Genomic DNA, 20,578 nt, shown 5'->3' with positions numbered 1-20,578 from the left:
CAAGGTTTGGCATTTTTAAACTTTATCAATGGTTGGTAACATAAGTTAAAATTTGCCAACCAGTTTACAGACAAAATATATTTGTGGATTAATTTTGCTTTAAAATTTGCACGTTTACTCATCACAAAATACCTGAAATAAATCCAACTCATGCAAATATTTCTTTCTTTTTATGTTTAAGAGACAATGACATAAAAAACTTCATTTAATATAAAATGTCTGCCTAAAAATGTCATTTGTAAACCAAGAGATTATACATCTAAAACAGTCAGTGTTAGAAATAGCCACCTAAATTTGTTGGATATGACACATTGCATCTGCTTAATTCCAGGAAGGTGTTGTGTTCAAATCTCAGTTTAAAATTGCGTAATAACTGATGTTTTAAAAATGTTTCTCGTATTCATTCAAATCCGGTGGATAGGAACCGGTTCTCATCCATATGAAAAAACTATGTCTAGCAATGTATTATATCCAGTTTTCTACGGAGATAAAAATGTACAATCATAAGATTAAAACCAGTTTTTTCCTTCAGCACCTCAGGGCTAAAAAAACTGGATTTAATCTTATAATTTTACATTCTATATCTGCAGAAAGCTGTTTATAATATGATGCGAGAAATAACTATTCTTTCTGCAAGACATAAATAGTAAGAATAAGGAAAATGCCAGAGTGAAGAACAATTATCATGCACAGGTCTTGAAAAGGTTATCTAGTTTAGTTTTAGATTTGTGTTTTATCTTTTGAATTAGTACAAAATAAAATTAAAATACTAAAATTCGATTGATAATCAAAAAACTACTTTTACAAATTAATTTTTCTGTTTTTAGAGACTTCTATAATTTATTTTTCTGATAACCCTTGTAGTTGGGACATTTTTAGAACCAATATATATTAGCTAAATAAAGTTTGAATATATTTATAAAAGAATTATATTTTATCCTTTTTTATTGTAGAGCATATAAATGCCTGGCAAAATTGTACATCAAAGTGAAATTCCTCAAATTTCTGAGCACTTTATCCATATGGGAGCTACAACTAGCTATGCATTAGAGTAGCAACATAGAATAATAAGATTCTGTTGGTAGATATATGTAGCTCTACAAAAGAGGAACAACATAGAATAATAAGATACTTATTGGTATCATAAAATAGAGTAACAACATTATGAGACTAGAACATAGAATAATAAAATTCATATAGTTAGCTCTACAAGAAAGGAAAAACATAGAATAAAAAGATACTTATGGTAAGATATAGATAGCCTTACAATAGAGGAACAACATAAAACAATTAAATACGTATAGAAGATATAGTTAGCTCTACAAGAAAGGAATCCATAGAATAATAAATACATATGAGAGATATAGGTAGCTATTAGAGGAACATAGAATGATAGCTATAAAATAGAGTAACAGCATAAAAACATGAAAATAGAAACATAGAAGATATACAATAGAGCAACAAAATAGAAACAGAAACAGAAATTGACAGAAAAGGAGAGAGAACTTATAAAAAAAAATAAGATAGGGAGAGACATCTAGAAATAATTAAAAAGATAGGAAGAAAAATTAATATAATAGATGAAGGGACACAATATTCAGTCTGTTTTTAGAATAGAGAGAACCGACTAGAGAGCATCTCTTGTAGATAGAAAGTCACACTTACTTACAGACTAGGTTCAGATAAGAGATAACCGACTAGAGAGCATCCCTTGTAGATAGAAAGTCACACTTACTTACAGACTAGGTTCAGATAAGAGATAACCGACTAGAGAGCATCCCTTGTAGATAGAAAGTCACACTTACTTACAGACTAGTTTTAGATAAGAGAGAACCGACTAGAGAGCATTCCTTACAGATAGACAGACACACTTACTTACAGACATGTTTCTTAGAACTGTCTAGAAATAACCCCTTACAGATGGACAGACAGAATATTTTTGCCCTTATAAATAATATAAAAAAATATAATAACAAAAGTTTTTATAATTTTTTTTTCTCTGTGCATTATATCAGAGGTGGATTCTTAAAAAAAAATTGCCCAACTAATCGCTTAGTAGGGCAAAATTGTTTTTGTAGAGTTTTTATGTGATTTTGAAGGATTTTTCACGAAAACAATTTTGCCCCACTAAGCGATTAGTGGGGCAAATTTTTTTTTAAAGAATCCACCTCAGCTCTATTTATTCTAAACTTTAACATTTACCTGAAATTACAAAATTTGTGGTTAACCATAATTGTGGCGGTAATTTCAGAGTAAAGGGGGATGAAATGAGGGGAAGGGGAGAAATAAACACTAAAGGATAAAGGTTGGTGAATTTAGAAGTATAATCTCTAAAATACAAACAAAGGTTAGAAAAGAAAACTTAATTAAAAACATTTTCTCCAATTTATGAATATTTAAAGAAAACTTTGTAGAAATTTTGTTTAGTTATTATTTCGACATAAATTTGTAGTTATAAATTTAAGAGAATATAATAATGTTGTTAACTTGTCAGCATTAAGTTCTAACATTTTTGATTAAGTGGGGCAAATCTATTTTTTTCTTCAAAATATATATATGATGAATATCTGGATGTTACAAGTAAAAAAATCCAATTTTGTTTGCAAATCTTTATTGCTTAATAACCATGCCTCAAACAAACAGAAAGTTAGATAAAATAGATAAAAGTTGGTGGACATAGTTGTTTATTCTTAAGAATGATGTACAACTTAGAAAATAAATAAGAACACAAACCTAACTAAACTTTGGTAAACTTACTTGAAAACTGAAAAATAAACATAATCTAATAATTGCTACTTACAAATCTTTTTTAAAAAAATCTAAACAAGGATGCCAACATCCATAAGAAGCCAAGCACAAAAAATTGAGCAAATGTTCAGAGGTTATGAAACAAGGATAAAACTGAAAAAATTCATGTAACCTTTATCAGATTTACTCATTCATTCTAAATAGTACCCGTAAAATCACATTTCCCACATAGCGTTACGGACTGACAGACAAAATTAATTATAGAGTAGTTTTGCTACTAAAAAACATTTTGATAAAAGAGCAAAGTAACATTTTGGACATCTTAAAATAAAAGTAAATATTCAATAGAAAAGGGTAAGTTAAAATCTTATTTGCAAAATTTTACATTTGATACTTAGCAATGTTGATTATAAGTAGTAATAGAGAAGCTTTTTAAACAATAAGCTATGCAACATCAGACGGAAAGACATAATGATGTATAGAGTAGCTTTTCTAATAAAAATACTTTTTTTATATTCAAAAACAGGAATTGGGAAAACAATAGGAAAAAAAGTTAAAAATGCATCACCTATTTGTCAACAAACTTTTTTTAGTTTTCAAATTCAAAATATCATGACATTTGGTTAGCTGCAAATAAAAACATTCATATAGAATGGATGACATAGATTGGTATATTAAGGAAGGGAGGAGACACTAGACTGTAATTTACTGTACCCAAAGTTTTATAAATAGATTCTTTTGCCCAAAGACTTTCGTGATTTTTTGTAGAATTGTTTGATAGACTGGCTATCCCTGATTATTATGATATGATTATTTTTTTCTGATTTTTTTTCTTTTTTCAGGTGACGTTGTCAATCTCCATTCTGACCAGCTTGTATGTGTTCTTCCTTCTGGTAGTAGAGATCATCCCCCCAACAAGTCTTGTAGTCCCCCTCCTAGGCAAATATCTCATATTTGCTATGATACTTGTTTCATTAAGGTAAGGTTTACAAAGATTAACAAATATACCAAAAAATCAGCCATGTGACGTCATAAAAATGAGGGATAAGAGGAGAAGTGGAAGGGAAAACCTATAAAAAAAGAGATAGATAATCTCTCATTTTCATGACGTCTTATGGCTGATTTTTAAGACACTGTAAAGCTATAAGATCTACTACTTATCATATTTAAACACTGAGGTTGCTTCGCATGAGTGGGCATTGTTGTCCTTGTTCAGTTTCTGAAAATCAAAGAAGGACAAAAGAACATGAAATTATTATGACTAAAAAAAGTGTCATGTAAAATTCTGAGTGGTTGGTCCTGTCGTTTACGAGATCTTATTTGATATACAAATCCTACTATTTTATGATACAGGGTGGGTTGCAAACATAAATAAACAGCAAATTTTGACAACACATTTTGACCCACACAGTAAATTTGTATTTTTGCTAGTTGTACAAATGGCAGAATCCTAATCGATTAAAAAGCTATTAATCAATGACTGAAATTATAATTTTAATTAAAAAGGAACTTTGCTTCAGAAAATCCCAAATATATAAATTGAAGCGTACAAATTATGTTGCAGATTTTGTTTGCTATAATTATAAAAGTTTTTGCAAATATCTGGACATACGCATGTGGGCTATTATCGCCGCTTAAATATTACTGCCAATATCAATAAAAAAAAATAGTTATAAACTGTTCTCAAAAATGCTGTTAGTCAACTTTAGCTAAATCTGTATCTTTTTTAATAGCTAGCTGAATGTAATAATTAAAAATCTGATTGAAATTATAAATCTTGGGACCTATCTAGGGCCCTTAAATTGTTTGTCTCACAAAATTAAAAAAATCTGAACAATATACTATCCTGTTATAAAATTTAAGATAATTAATTCCATCATTAGTTGTGAATTTTAAAATTGATGTCTGGAAATGCGCCGCATAATGCAAGCTCAATAGATTTATTAACCTAGATGGTTATTCAGACACAATAATGAATAACACGTCTAATCTAAAGTTGAAGTTCTATTATACTGATATTTTTGCTTATAACTAGTCCATATAACTTATTAAAATAAACCGAGCGACAATAATATAATTTCCCCAAAAAAGCTTTTTCCATCTTTTCATGAATCATCCAAGCAAAATTCAAAAGTCCCTATATTTGTTAATAAGATTACGCTATTATAAAACTTGCGACTTTTTTAATGTTGTAAACAGCCAAATGTCCCCTCCCTCCCTGATGGCTAATGCTAGGCAGAAGTCAATATTTTCAAACAGAAAATTGATTTTGGTGTCTGGTAGTGGGGAAGATATTAGAATGAATGTAATAAAGGAGCCGACTCGCGGATTTTGTATGTAACATTTGCATTTTCATCTCGGATCTATGGGAATACGATAATGAACGATAAATTGATGTGCACCTCCAATGATGATAAACAAAGTCAATACATTAAGATTATTATTGGAAAAGTGTGGACACTTCTAGTTTGTACCAATCAATTGAAATGCAATGAGAGCTACCTAAAGTTTTTAACCCAGCGAGTGAGATAACGTGTTTGGGGATCAATTTGATTTACAGTACAATGTGGTTCTTTCTCCGATAATTTTATTTTATTTAAATGGTGTCCAAAGATAATTTAACCAAAACTGACCTATGGTAAATCACGAATAACTCTCCCTACTTTGAGGGAAACATGTAATATAATTTACTGTAAAGGAGAACCAATTTGGTCCAGCGGTTAGCTAAATATGTTGGTATAAACAGACAGATGTACATACTACGTGTTTTTTAAACAGATGGAGCTATGTGTCTCTTTTTTACATAAAGGATTTAATGTTATTTTCATAGATTGTAAACATCTATGTTACAAAATATTCTAAAATATTTGTAAGAAAGGGTAAAAGAAGTGTGTAAATGGCTAGGCCCATTTATAATACATTTCACATATACATTATACATACAGTTAGGTACACGATTGAATTATTGTGAGCTATTTAACTATTATGTTTTCCTATAAATCTTATTTATGTAAATATACGATTCCTTGACAGAACTACGATTTAAAAACAAGAATAATATTCAAAAAAAATGACAGTACTTTTATTACTTGTTGAGGGAAAGCTTAAACACAATTGTATTAAAACTTTTCTTTGATCCGAAGATAATTTATACATTTACATCGTAATATTGATTGAATTAAAGGTAATTGTTTTTTTTTTAAATGCAATGTATTTGAATAAAAAAGTTGAGTTTTACTTTAAAAAATCTATTAACACAATATATGTTTATTTTGATATAGAAAAAATAATGGCATTATTCTCTAAACCTAATTATGATGCATTGTAATCCGTTCATGTATCTGGCTGATATATTTATCTGAAAACAATATATTCATTATAATCCATTCATGTATCTGGCTGATATATTTATCTGAAGACCATATATTCATTATAATCCATTCATGTATCTGGCTGATATATTAACTGAAGACCATATATTCATTATTATCCATTCATGTATCTGATTAATATATTTACCTGAAGACCATATATTCATTATAATCCATTCATGTATCTGACTGATATATTTACCTGAAGACCCACCATACATTATAATCCATTCATGTATCTGGCTGTATATTTACCTGAAGACCCACCATACATTATAATCCATTCATGTATCTGGCTGATATATTTACCTGAAGACCCACCATACACTATAATCCATTCATGTATCTTGCTGATATTTTTACCTGGAGACCATACATTGTAATACATTCATATATCTGATTAATATATTACCTAAAAAACATATATTGTAATCCATTCATGTATCTGGTTGATATATTTACCTGAAGACCATATATAAATTATAATCCATTCATGTATCTGGTTTATATATTTACATGAAGACCATATATTACTGAAAATGAGTGTTGGATATTCCATTCCAGTGTGGTTTCGAACCCGATTAATATCCGCTGGATTAGAACCGGTTCTGAGCCTACCAAAAACTCATGCATCGTATAGTATTAAATCCATTTTTCTATGAATATAAAAATGCATGTACAAGCATAATATTATAACAAGTTTTGTTAGCCCGTACCTTTGGCATCTTAGGGCTAACATACTGGTTTTAATCTTAGAATTGTACATTTTTATATCCGCGGAAAGCTGTGTATAATACGATGCGATAAATAACTATTCCTCTGAGGCAGGACAATCCTGTCAACACTTTGTGTAGTTAGTATTATCCTGCACCCGCGACCGTGGCTCAACACGTAGCGCATCCGCTCGTCGTCGGGAAGGTGTTAGGTTCGAACCTCGGTCCGACACCGCGTCATAACTAAAGACGTTAAAAATGGTTCCCACTGCTACTATGTCAGATGCGCGAAATAAATAGTTAGAGTGGGGGGAATGCCTTGGCCCAAAACAGGCGCAACTCGTTACCATGCACAGTTAGGACTTCTCAGACAAAGGTCGTGCATCACAGAGAGTTGGTTGTCTGTAATGTACTGTACCACGGGTATGACGTGAAGGACCAAGAGTCTGGCCTTGAGTTGACAAGTTGACTGTTCAGTCCAGGTGCAACTCACCCATACGACATTAGCATTAGTATTATCCTGAAGCTTTTTACAGTTTCTATAAAAATGACGTCATACAATACAAATGACTAAATTGACAATGGCAGGCCAGTATACATTTCTATTGGTAGGTCAGTATGACGTCATTTTGTATAGGTACTATAAAAATATTGTGTTTGTCTATAGCAAAGAATCTCGCAAACTGCTGAACCAATATAGTTCACCTTACAGTGAAGCTTCTTATAGGACCATGGAAGGTTTACAACTTACTTTGATTAGATTAAAGATGAATCGTCCCCCTCCTTTAAAAAAGTTTTGTTAAATTTACATCTAAACCTAAAAATTTAAAGTGGAGGGTCGACAATCTCTATCCCTCAAGTGCCCCTAGAGTACAAGATAAAGTCATAATTATATTTAATGGCACATAGTTGACTTGAAATTGCATACATATAGAAAGAATGCTAATTGATTTGACTGAGAAATGCTGTGCAGTTTAAGTAATTAATGGTAGCTGTCTGTCTATAGTTCCTTAGGAAAATGGGGATAAATGTCACTGCTTTTGGCCTACCTATTCTATTGACGTCAGGAAATACCCTATACACCATCTCTTTTGTAGGGTGTTTCTTTCCCCCTTCCCTTTCTCTTTCCCTCAACTATGACGTTAATAGACTAGGTAGGTCATAAGCGGTGACATTTATCCCCTTTTTCCTAGGGCACTAAATACAGCCACAAATATGGTTAACAATTGCCATTTCATTTGTTGCCATATGTCGACAAAAGGCAAACATGGTTTGATAGGGAGGATAAAGGCACCTGAATCCATAAGCTCCATATTTCATCACCAAATCTGTGTTTTTGTCACCAGTGTCTTGGGAAAGTAAATACAGGATATATTCTTTGCTTCCAGCAGGCTTTACATTTACACTCGGAAATCTTCAGGGATAGCTTAATGGATTATTAACTGTTCATGTACTCCCCCAACTATGGTAAACAAAAAACTCTTTTAGAATATGAAAAAAATAAGTGGAATAGTTTGGAAACTGCTAGTTTGCAGTAACCCTTTCAAGATGTAACTAAAAGTTCCCAAACGTTTCTATGCCTACAAATGATGGAACGTGTTTATAAAACATTGGGTACCAAGTGCAATTTACAGACCAAATAGAAAACCAAATTAATGTCAACCTTTATAAGTTTATATTTTGTTACTTCAAATAAAACATTTCTTTATAAAACATAATTAAGAATTGAAATCAAAACAAATAAAGGTTTCTCTTAATTGAAAAAATCTTTTGTTTCTTTTCTGAAGACCAATTAAAATTAAAATTAATAAGTTTAAAAATACTAGCGTATGCGCCCTATAATCTCTCAACTTAAGATCTAGGAAAACTAGCATACAACCTTCCTAGGACCTTATAACTATGAATGGAGGACTAAATTGATTCTATAATTAGTCAGATCTTAACGGACAGACATAGGTTCTTACAATTTTTATTAAGGAATGAGATAAAGCTTATAATGTAGATGAATTAGAGATAACCTAGAGACGTACTCTCTAAATCATCCAATAGGAGAACAGTGTAGGTTTATTCCAGACATGTCATTAGTTGAAATTATGTACAGATTTTGGTAGGAAAGGGCGTAATTTTTTAATTTGGTTCGCCTAATGTCCAAAAAAATTGCGTCATTTGTGTATAACTTGAATGCAAAGATAAAGTTAGATATTTGTCTTCAATGAAATCCTTTTTAAGTTTGACAAACATAGATGGTCAGATGGACCATCTAGACATAATATGTCTTTTATGGAAAGTAGGATGAATGTAAGAAAAAAATTCCAAAAATAACTCAGTCCTTGCAAATGTAGACAGTTTTCTTCTTTGTTGGCAGGCATAAAATTGGTGAGGAAGAAAAGACAAATCTGGGGTTAAATGATGATAATGGTTTACTTGGCCATCTGCCAACACAGGACATCAAGATACATTGTCATGAATTTAGTTAGATACACACAATACATAGAATAATATACCTAGACTCATCAACAAAAATTAAGAAAAATTTGTAGAAAATTAAAGTCTAAAGCATCTGGTGCTAATAAGGTCAAATATTTTTAGAAAAGGGATTAAAAAATAGTGATATTTTGTAAATTTAGGGGACTAAAATAATTAAATACCTTTCCCATGAAAAATTATTTTTAAAAAAATTTCCTGCCTTAATTTATATGGTATAGTAGCTTAATTCCTAGTCTCTTTAGGACCTTCCTCATTACTAGGGCTAGGGAGAGCTCAAATTACCCCCCCCCCCTTTCCGGCCCCCCATATTAAACATTTAATATCAATAAAAATGAAAATAGAATAGTTGGGTATATCTCTCAAATGTGGTGACTTAAACCCCTCTAAAATGTTCATGACCAATATCAATTTTCTTGGCCAATTGACAAAGAATAAGCTACCCAACTTACCATCTCTATTTATCCTTGCTTAGATGCTATTAATGACATCCATGCTATAGCTAGCCAAATTTTGCACAAATATTATGTAACATAATTGACAATTTATCAGTATGTTATTATTTATTTATCATTCATTTATTAATCTATAATTCTCTTTGACTGTCCGTCTGTCAGTCAGTCAGTAATGTAATTTTCGCGGTTGCTATTTTTTTTTTGTGAAGATTCCCTGTATCAATGAGCATCCAGTATGTAATTTACTTTGTCCGTCGGTCTGTCAGTCAAGCGTCAATATAAAGATGAAATGAAAAAATGCATGAGAATGGTTTTGTGTTTTTATTTTCTCAAATAAAACTAATCTTGATTTTAAATTTTTTTATTTTTACGTGTCCTCTACTTATGGATGTTGTCATCCTTGTTTAAAATAGGTAGTGAGTTAGTGAGTTTTTTGCATCAAAGTTTTATTGATGTTTTTTATATCATCTTCAGTTTCAAATAAAACAAAATCTATCTAGAAAAGTTATAACAATTTTAGATAAACTTTATTAAATTTAGATTATCAGAAAAAAATTTGAAATGCGCGTTCTTATCCAGCGGATATTAATAGGTTTCGAAGCCATACTGGAATAGTTATTTATCGCGTCGTATTATAAACAGCTTTCCGCGTATATAAAATGTACAACTATAAGAAAAAACTGTTTTTTAGCCCCGAGATGCCAAATGTTTTAAACTTGTGATTGAACATTTTTATATTCGTAAAAAACTGGATATACATATTATACATAATTTTTCAGTTTGGCTTAGAACCTGTTCTAATCCACCGGGTATTAATAGGTTTCGAAGCCATACTGGAAAAGTTCCTCTATACAGGTCTTTATTATTCAATGTTGAATTCCAGGTTTGCATGCAAATGTATGGGTTTCTAATGGAAACTCAATATTTGATGTTAATTGAAAATGGATGTAAACTATTGGAATTGGGCAAATTTACCCTATTTTCTATAGTTTACCCAGGGAGCTGTAGGGATAAGATAATGGGTAATAAAGTAATGAACATTTTCAATACTGGAATAAAATAACTATTTCTGTAGATCAAATTAATTGTGGTCAAGTTTGAATTCATCTAGTTCGAACCAGCTTATTAAGATGCAATAAAAGTACCCAAAGTTTTAAAGCCAACGTAGGAGATATCGTAATTATAAAACTTTTGGGTACCAGTATAATTTCCATTCAAATGTCCCTTTCTCCCAGATTTGACCAGACTATTGTTGTTTTCTAGGATATATTTGAAAGTTGTAGGTTAGTGTGATAAATAGGGCATTAGCTTATAATATAATTTTACCAACATTTGTGATTTAAATTCTTCCTTGGGGAAAAAAAACTAATTTATCTTTCATTGTCTTCCCCCTCTGTGGTAATGAATAAGCTTTAAGTCAAATTAATTAATTATATGAGACTAGTTGCCCCCCCCCCTCGTCCCCCCCTTCCCACACCATACATTTTTCAGGAGGGGTACTATCATTATCCCTTTCATTTGATTATAACAAAGTAACTGGATGTCTCTTTGTCTGTACCAAAGGATCTTACTAACCGCTGAACCTATCGAGTTCTCCTTAACGGGTAGCTTCTCATAGGTCCTGGGAAGGTTAATAACTATTTTGGGGGAGGGTGTCACCACCCTACCAAGAGAAATCGCCCCTAGAAAAAATTCCCCCCTCCCAAAAAAAATTAATTAAAAAAAAAACTAAAATAAAAATGGGATTGGGGGGATAGGACTCCAGGGGCGTAAGTACTAGTATAACCAAAAACTTGAAATATACTAAATTTTACTGAAACTTGTGAAATTTTCAATCTATTTATAATAAAAGAAATTTTTGTTTTATTTTTATATAAACATATTTTGTAACTAGTTAAAGGGAATAATATATCCTTGTAAAAAAGTTACAGAATGTTTGTGAGACTGTCTATGAGTGCCGAAGGATCTCGCTAACCGCTAAACCGATATGGTTCTTCTTTACGATTTAGTTTCTAATAGGTCCTGCAAAGGATTAAAACTATTTTAAGGGAGGCAAAAGAAATCGTCCTATAAAAAATGCTTACTTTGGGGTGGGGGGTCTACTCCACATTACCTCTTTCGAAGGCCCCTATTTAATAATATGAAGTCATATTAAAGTAATATTTCACTTACAAAATACCTTTCTAAAAAGGAGTAAAAAAATAGTATAGTGTGTGTGTCCCACTTTTGCACAAGTATAATTAATTACATGAGCACAAATTAAAAACTTACATTACACAGTTAGGTACACAAATGAGCAAGTTTGAATTGGTAGGGCAGATGATATATAAGATTTATAAAATAGAAAGACTAAAAAAAGGAATTATGAAAGTAAAGCTCAAGAAAAAACTTATTTCTTAGTTTAGGTTATGTACAAAAGAACCCCGGAGGTAATTTGAAATGAAGGGATAGGTCCTTACAGGATAAGAGGTACCATCAGTGGCATACAAACCTTTTTTTTTAGGTTAAAAAGAAAGGAATGGTTGTTTTTTTTTGTATTAAAGAATTATTTTTCTTGACAATTTGTATGTTTATCAGTGAACATTAAAAAAGTTTAGCCCTATCAATACAGAAGAATGCATCGGTATACCTAACTGTTACATACCTCCAACACACTAACATTTACTTTCAAGAAAATAACAAATCAAGAAGTTACATTATACCATGGAATATTAAACAAGAATGACAACATGCGTAAGAAGTGAAGAAAAATCATGGATGAAAGTACTTAAAATGTAGTTAAAATGCAGATGTTCAGTGGTCATAAATCAAGAATAAACAATTATTTTTAGCATGGCTAACGTACCAAGTAAATATCAATGACAACATTTTTAACATCCTTTACTAGAATTTTTCATTAAATATATATTATAATAAGCTATATATTTCATCTATAGTTATACAATACTCTATGTTTCTATTGTAAAAAAAATGGCCTATATTTGTAAATAAGGTCAATACAAAGCATCATTAGGTTTATTTTTACCTAGTGCATTTATATTCTTTATTTCTAATTTATAGACACTCATTTGTAAGAAATATACCACTTTTATAGAAAACAAGGATGACAACATCCATAAAAGCAAAGCACTGAAACGGTAGGACAAACAGGCATTAACACTTGTATAGTGTCAGAACTGAATAATCAGAATATAAAAGTATAACAGTCGAAGCAAAATTGTAAGTGAATTTGTTGAAAAACTGCTTGATACAGGATAATGTTTATGGACATACTTACATTTTTAGGACTTGATTATAGAGTAGCTTCGCTTACAATATTGTACTTTGTTGTCCCAGAAATCAATATATCAAAAATCAAATCAAACGGATAATTAGAACACATAAAAATTTGTTGTTAAAAAAAGTAGAAAAAATGTTTAAAATGAACGTACGGACATTCTGGTAATGATTATAGAGATGCTACGCTTTCTAAATCGTACCTAATTACTACAGGAATCACAATGCAAAGTTTGAAATTGATAGGTCAATTCTAACAAGCCTAAATTACCGAAAAAGAGCTATCTATCTCGGACGGACGAACAGACCCTAATTATAAAAAAGCTTCGCTTTTAAAAACTTATTGATAATTTGGTTTTTTTGGTTGGGTTTTATTATTATTTTTCCTTGCCACTTATTTTTGTAAAGGGGGATGGGTTTAAGTGCTTGATAGGCACTTCGAGGAAAAGTATTACAAAAACTAATAAGAAATGTTTATATAAATAGTAAAAAAGACCATTGTCAGGCCATTTTTAAAACTCCTTCAGGGAGGGAGGAACCTTGGATTGTAAATTATGCAGGTACCCAAAGTTTTATAAAAAAATGTACTAACAATAGTTGACTTTAGGAACTTATGAAATCTTGATGGGTTAATACAAACTTAGGGTGGTAAACTTTTACACCAATAGTAATTTTAATAGGAGTAATTTTGTTTATTATAATTTGGATTGTCCGTCAATTTCTCATCTATACTCCTATCCCTAGGAAAATATTTAAGCAGTAGACTTTATATTATCATATTAAAGTTGAAGAAAGAAATTTAGTATTTTTACTAATTTAAAACCCCTCAACTTTTGTCCACCTCTCTTTTCCCCCCTGAGTAGAAGCAACCATGATATCTATCCTGTTTAACAAGATTAACAACATTCCAGAAAAGTATAGCTAATGATGTAACAAAATTAAACTATTATTCTGCCTGTGTGTGTTTGTACCAAAAGATCTTGCTAACTGCTGGACCGATATAGATCTCTTTGACATTGAAGCTTCTAAGGAAGTTTTATCTTCTTTTGGGAAAGGTACTTAATCATTCAAAAGAAAAGTTGCCCCTATATAAAAAAAAATAACTCCTCCTAATGCTAGTAAAGGCCTCTATATGAAAGTAACAGAATCTGTACTGAATGACCCCCCCCCCCCAAAATAAAAACAACACATTTTTACTGTAAAAATAGATTAAATTGAAGGGGGGGGAGATTGACATCCCCTATCCCACTTCAAGAGCCCCTAGAGGCCTTTAAGGGCCTAGTCACTTCGATTAAGATAAAGTAAATATTGGTTTTATTAATTATTAAAAGATTCAAATTTAATTGGAAATGATAAAAGGTTTTATATACAGCATTTATTTGTAGAGTAGATTCGCTATTAAAAAGAGAGATGCTCCTAGGGGAATTTTAGCAGGGTTCGGAAGCCGCGCTATCAGCCGCGCGGCTGCGGCTGCGGCTGAATCCTAATTTGCGGCTGTGGCTGCGGCTGCGGCTGCTTAAAGTTATGGAAGTGGCTGAGGCTGAGAGTGGCTGAGGCTTAGTGCGGCTGAGAGTGGCTGCGGCTGAATGCGGCTGAGGCTTAATAAGAATTGGGGTGGCTGAGGCTTACAGTGGCTGAATTGGAATTTTGTGGCTGAGGCTTCGAGCGGCTGAGGCTTACAGTGGCTGAGGGTGGCTGAGGCTTACAGTGGCTGAAGGATTTGTGGCTGAGGCTGCGGCTTACTGAAAGCCGCGCGGCTCATAGCGGCTGCGGCTTACAGTGGCTGATTGGAAAATTAAGCCGCGCGGCTGAGTGAGGCTGAGGCTGAGAGTGGCTGATAACATAATTAAGCCTCGCGGCTGATTCTGAGGCTGCGGCTTACTGAAAGCCGTGCGGCTGAGGCTGTGGCTGAATTAAATTCAGCCGCGCAGCTGAATGCGGCTGCGGCTGAATACAATATTAAGCCTTGCGGCTGATCTTATGGCTGATTATAAAATAAGCTTTGCAGCTGAGGCTTCGGCTAAATTGGATTTTTTAAATGCATTCTAGGACATTTTTTGGAGAGTTGAGGGTGGTTAGGGGTTGTGAGAATAAGAGTGGAGGGAAGAGGGGGGAGGACAGCAGGATTTTTTCAAATGTTTGATTCAGAATTAGTACCCAAATTTTATACTGGTACCCAAAGTTTTATACTGGTACCCAGAGTTTATTCTGGTACCCAAAGTTTTATTCTAGTACCCAAAGTTTTATACTGGTACCCAAAATTATATACTAGTACTCAAATTTTATTCTGGTACCCAAAGTTTTATTCTAGTACCCAAAGTTTTATACTGGTACTCAAAGTTTTATACTGGTACCCAAAGTTTTAGTCTGGTACCCAAAGTTTTATAATGGTACCCAAAGTTTTAGACTAGAACCCAAAGTTTTATACTGGTACCCAAATTTTACTGGTAACCAAAGTTTTAGACTGGTACACAAAGTTTTATACTGGTACCCAAATTTTACTGGTACCCAAAATTTTATACTGGTACCCAAAGTTTTATTCTGGTACCCAAAGTTTTATACTGGTACCCAAAGTTTTATAATGGTACCCAAAATTTTATACTGGTACCCAAAGTTTTATACTGGTACCCAAAGTTTTATACTAGTACCCAAAATTATATACTAGTACTCAAATTTTATTCTGGTATCCAAAGTTTTATTCTAGTACCCAAAGTTTTATACTAGTACTCAAAGTTTTATACTGGTACCCAAAGTTTTTATACAGGTACCCAAAGTTTTAGACTAGTACTCAAATTTTATACTGGTACCCAAAGTTTTATACTGGTACCCAAAGTTTTAAACTGGTACCCAAAGTTTTATACTGGTACTAAAAATGTATACTGGTACCCAAAGTTTTTATACAGGTACCCAAAGTTTTAGACTAGTACTCAAATTTTATACTGGTACCCAAAGTTTTATACTGGTACCCAAAGTTTTAAACTGGTACCCAAAGTTTTATACTGGTACTAAAAATGTATACTGGTACCCAAAGTTTTTTACTGGTACCCAAAGTTTTATACTAGAACCCAAAGTTTTATACTGGTACCCAAAGTTTTATACTGGTACCAAAAGTTTTATACTGGTACTAAAAATTTATACTGGTACCCAAAGTTTTTTACTGGTACCCAAAGTTTTATACAGGTACCCAAATTTTATACTGGTACCCAAAGTTTTATACTGGTACCCAAAGTTTTATACAGTTACCCAAATTTTATACTGGTACCCAAATTTTATACTGGTACCCAAAGTTTTATACTGGTACCCAAAGTTTTATACTGGTACCCAAAGTTTTATACTGGTACCCAAAATTTTATACTAATACCTAAAATTTTGTTTTAATATTGGTACCCAAAGTTTTATACTGGTACCTTAAGTTTTATACGAGTACCCAAAGTTTTATACTGGTACCCAAATTTTATATTGGTACCCAAAGTTTTTTACTGGTACCCAAAGTTTTATACTAGAACCCAAAGTTTTATACTGGTACCCAAAGTTTTATACTGGTACCAAAAGTTTTATACTGGTACTAAAAATTTATACTGGTACCCAAAGTTTTATACTGGTACCCAAAATTTTATACTAATAGCCAAAAATTTATTCTGGTACCCAAAGTTTTATACTGGTACCCAAAGTTTTATACTAATAGACAAAAATTTATTCTGATACCTAAAGTTTTATACTGGTACCCAAAGTTTTATACAAGTTTTTTAGCAGTAGGAATTTATTTCAACATCTTTAGTTATGATGCAGTACAAAGCCTATTAACTCCCATACGACGAGCCGATGCGCTACATGTTGAGCCACGGTCGAGGGTTTCTATGACATTAACTCAAGGTCCAACAACCCTGGATAACTAAGGGGAATTATATCTTTCCTTTGCGCCTGTTCATGTTGCACACCAAGCACCTAGGAACCATTTAATGTCTTCAGTTATAACGCAGTGTCTGCGCGAGATTCGAACCTATTTCATCCCTGATGACAAGCAGATGCGCTACTTGTTGAACCTTGGGGAACCAATTCTTTCCTTTTCTGTATTAGTTTAAGTGACATCTATCCAGCAACCAACTTTTTTTATTGAACTACCTGCCTGAAAGTTTTATGGTAATGAGTTACGCCTGTTTATGAGCCAAGGAAATCCTCCTACTCTAACTTTACATGTTGCACACCTGCCATAGCAGCAGTAGGAACCATTTAATGTCTTCAGTTATAACGCAGTGTCTGGCCGAGATTCGAACCTATTACCTCCCTGATGACAAGCAGATGCGCTTCTTGTTGAACCTTGGATAATTAAGGGGAACCAATTCTTTCCAATTTAAGTGACATCTATCCAGCAACCAACTACCTGCCAGAAAGTCCTATGGTAATGAGTTACGCCTGTTTACGAGCCAAGGAAATCCTCATACTCTAACTTTACATGTTGCATACCTGGCATAGCTGCAGTAGGAACCATTTAACGTCTTCAGTTTTCACGCAGTGTCTGGCCAAGATTCGAACCTATTACCTCCATGATGACAAGCAGATGCGCTACATGTTGAGCCATGGTACGCAGGTTAAATTTGTCTTAAAAATAATCGTCTTCAAAATGCTTATCATATGTACACTTGCAATAAATGTATTAGTCATAAAAACTTACCTCTTATGAAAAATGTTTTTTTTACAAAAGTGCTTTTTATTACAATTATTCATGGGTATAATTTTTATGACTAACTTTTTATGTCACATAATCTTAATGACAATGTAATTATGAAGTTATTACAAAAAATACTAAACAATAGGTACTGGAAAAAGAAGAACTGAATTAAAATAATTTTTTGGGGGGTAGGGTGATTTTTATTGGGTGGGGAGGGCCAGGGCGAGTAAATCCCATTTTTAATTTTGGGGTGATGTTTAATTTTTTTTCTAAGGCAATTTTTTTCTGGTAGTGTGATGGTACCCTCCCCCAAAATAGTTGTAAACCTTCCCAGTACCTATAAGAAACTACCCTGAATAGGAGCACCATATCGGTTTAGTAGTTAGCGAGATCCTGTAGTACAAACATAAAGACAGACAAACAAACAGACATCATAATACTTAATGATCTAAAAATAAGACAAATTTTCATTTTGAAATATTGGAGCTCTGATAGCTTTTTGGTATGGTAACAGCTTTGAACCATCTATCATCCGGGTTCGAATCCCAGAAGAAAAAAAAATTTGGGGGGATGAAGGGTGACTTTTATTATTTTTTTATGGGAAAATAGGGGGGAGTTTGGTTGAGCACCCACCAGTTTTAATTTTAGTTTTTTAAAAAATTCAAAAACTTGGAAAAGGCAATTTAAAAAGTTTTCATTAGTTCAGTAGTTATCGAATTCTTAATCTACAGACAAAATAACTCTCCATACAAATCTGTTTTTTTGCATAACTTTTTCAATGTCTCTCATCAACCACAACGTATTAAATACATTTAAAATTGAAGAAATATCTAAGTAGGAGAAGCTTAATTATATATAACAAGTATTGCGTACCTAAACGGAAAAATAATAGAGAAGCTACTATATAACTTGAGTATCACAAAAATTTATTGCCCCCTGTGAGGTTTGAACTCACGGTCCCTAGTTTACAAGACGAGTGCTCTACCATTGAGCTAAATAGGCCACTTGTACAAGAAAAAAAATTTGAGATAATACAAATTCATAGTAAATATTAAGTAAATTCTGAAAAATTTGTATCTTTTAAAAACAATAAAATTAGGCAAACGTCAGTAGGGCAGTTACCCTATAAATAGTATTCAATAATATTCATAAGTATCAACGTTCAAAAACGTATTGCTCCTGGTGAAATTCGAACTTATAACCCCGGCATAACAGTGTAGAAGAACCGTGCGCTAACTGATTGCGCTACTGAAGCTCTTACATTACAGGTTCAAACTTTTTGTAGTTGTTCGAGATGGTAGTTTCTATGTTGTAATTTTAAAAAAAACTTAAGATAAAATTTTTATAAAAGAATATAAAAAAATTTAAAAGTATAACATTTAAAAAAAATATTTTTGGGCGATGGAAATGTCTGACCCCCACCCCAAAATTAGCTCAAAACCATCCAATGTCAATATATATATAACTAGCGGCTACGCCCCTAGAGGCCTCTAGGGGGCACTTGAGGAAGAGAGAGAGTCAAATTTAATAACCCAATTTCTTATTTTAAATTTTTAAAGAAAAGTAAACAAAAAAATTTTTTTGGGGGGGGGGGAATTTTTTTTTTTTAGGGGGGGGGGCCTCCCCCCTCATTTTTAATTTAAGTTTAAAAAATTTAAAAAATTTTTTCTTTATTTGAGGGGGGGGGATTTTTAATTTTTTGGGGGGGTTGGGGGTGTCCCACCCCCAAAAAAATAGTTATAAACCTTCCCAGGACCTATGAGAAGCTACCCTGTTAAGGAGAACCCGATCGATTCAGCGGTTAGAGAGATCCTTCGGTACAGACACACAGATACACAGACACATAGACATCCTGTTACTGTAGTAAAAGGATTCCTGAGAAGGACAACATTGTCAGTTCAGTGGTTGCTGAGATCTTAAGCTTCAGACAGACAAAATTAAATGAAAATTAAGCCCCGCGGCTGAATTGACGGCTGAGGCTTGTACTAATTTAGCACCTGCGGCTGCGGCTGGGGCTTACAATATCTCAGCCGCGCGGCTGTGTCAAAGCTGCGGCTGAATTTAAAAAATTAAGCTGCGGCTGAGGCTTTCTTGAAGCCGCGCGGCTGAGTGCGGCTGCGGCTTCAAATTATTAACAGCCGCGCGGCTGAGTGTGGCTGAGGCTTCCCCAACTATAAGCCGCGCGGCTGATTGCGGCTGAGGCTTAGAGGGGCGTTGGCTGAATGAGGCTTAGTGCGGCTGAGGCTTAATGTGGCTGAATTGGAGTTTTGTGGCTGAGGCTTACAGTGGCTGAGGCTTACAGTGGCTGAATGCGGCTGAGGCTTACAGTGGCTTATGTTTTCTTTAAGCCGCGCGGCTGCGACTAAGGCTGAGGCTTATTGGGTGGCTGAGGAAGCCGCGCGGCTGATTTTGAGGCTTCTCGTAAGCCGCGCGGCTGATGGTGGCTGAGGCTGAGGCTGCGGCTGCGGCTTCCGAACCCTGAATTTTAGAAGAAGTTTGCTTCTTAAAAAGTTGAACTCTCCATTTCCTGACAACACACTAATACAAAATTTTAAAAATATATTCATGGATTCAGGGTAATATTAATGGAAATTAATAAATTAACCATTCTAATCATAAGAAGACATATCCATCCTTCAATCAAGGGATTCTTGTGGGTTAATGTAAAATGAAAAATGAATTATCTTACATTTACTTATCACTGCATTCCTGGAAAATATGAAACTTTTGGGTTATGGCATAGTTGGGGTAACAGGAAGAAAAGTTGTTACATTGTAGTACTATTTTAATTTAATTAAGTAAGTAATATATACTATCATTGTATTGTTAAAAAGTCTTTTTGGTAGTAAAGATTTCCCTATT

The 20,578-nt window shown here is 33.1% G+C and overlaps 2 protein-coding genes and 1 non-coding gene across 4 annotated transcripts in view; 2 read left to right on the top strand and 1 right to left on the bottom strand.

The window, feature by feature from the left end:
• The window catches only part of LOC145330154 (uncharacterized), a 246,091-nt gene that overhangs the window by 133,254 nt on the left and 92,259 nt on the right, over window positions 1–20,578 (top strand). The gene's annotated exons all lie outside the window — the stretch shown is intronic.
• LOC145330153 (neuronal acetylcholine receptor subunit alpha-4-like) overlaps window positions 1–20,578 on the top strand; it is a 242,877-nt gene that overhangs the window by 193,174 nt on the left and 29,125 nt on the right. For both annotated transcript variants that reach the window (XM_080174737.1, XM_080174738.1), the window contains exon 10: window positions 3,591–3,727. In XM_080174737.1, the coding sequence (XP_080030863.1) occupies window positions 3,591–3,727 (137 nt within the window). The remainder of the gene's footprint in view (window positions 1–3,590; window positions 3,728–20,578) is intronic.
• Window positions 18,647–18,718, bottom strand: TRNAT-UGU (transfer RNA threonine (anticodon UGU)). Its single transcript has one exon. It is a non-coding gene; the product is annotated as a tRNA-Thr (tRNA).

The sequence above is a fragment of the Acartia tonsa genome, chromosome 10, assembly GCF_053477335.1.
Source record: "Acartia tonsa isolate MP-2025a chromosome 10, ASM5347733v1, whole genome shotgun sequence".
NCBI lineage: Eukaryota > Metazoa > Arthropoda > Copepoda > Calanoida > Acartiidae > Acartia > Acartia tonsa.
This window is presented reverse-complemented; position numbering and strand designations above follow the sequence as displayed.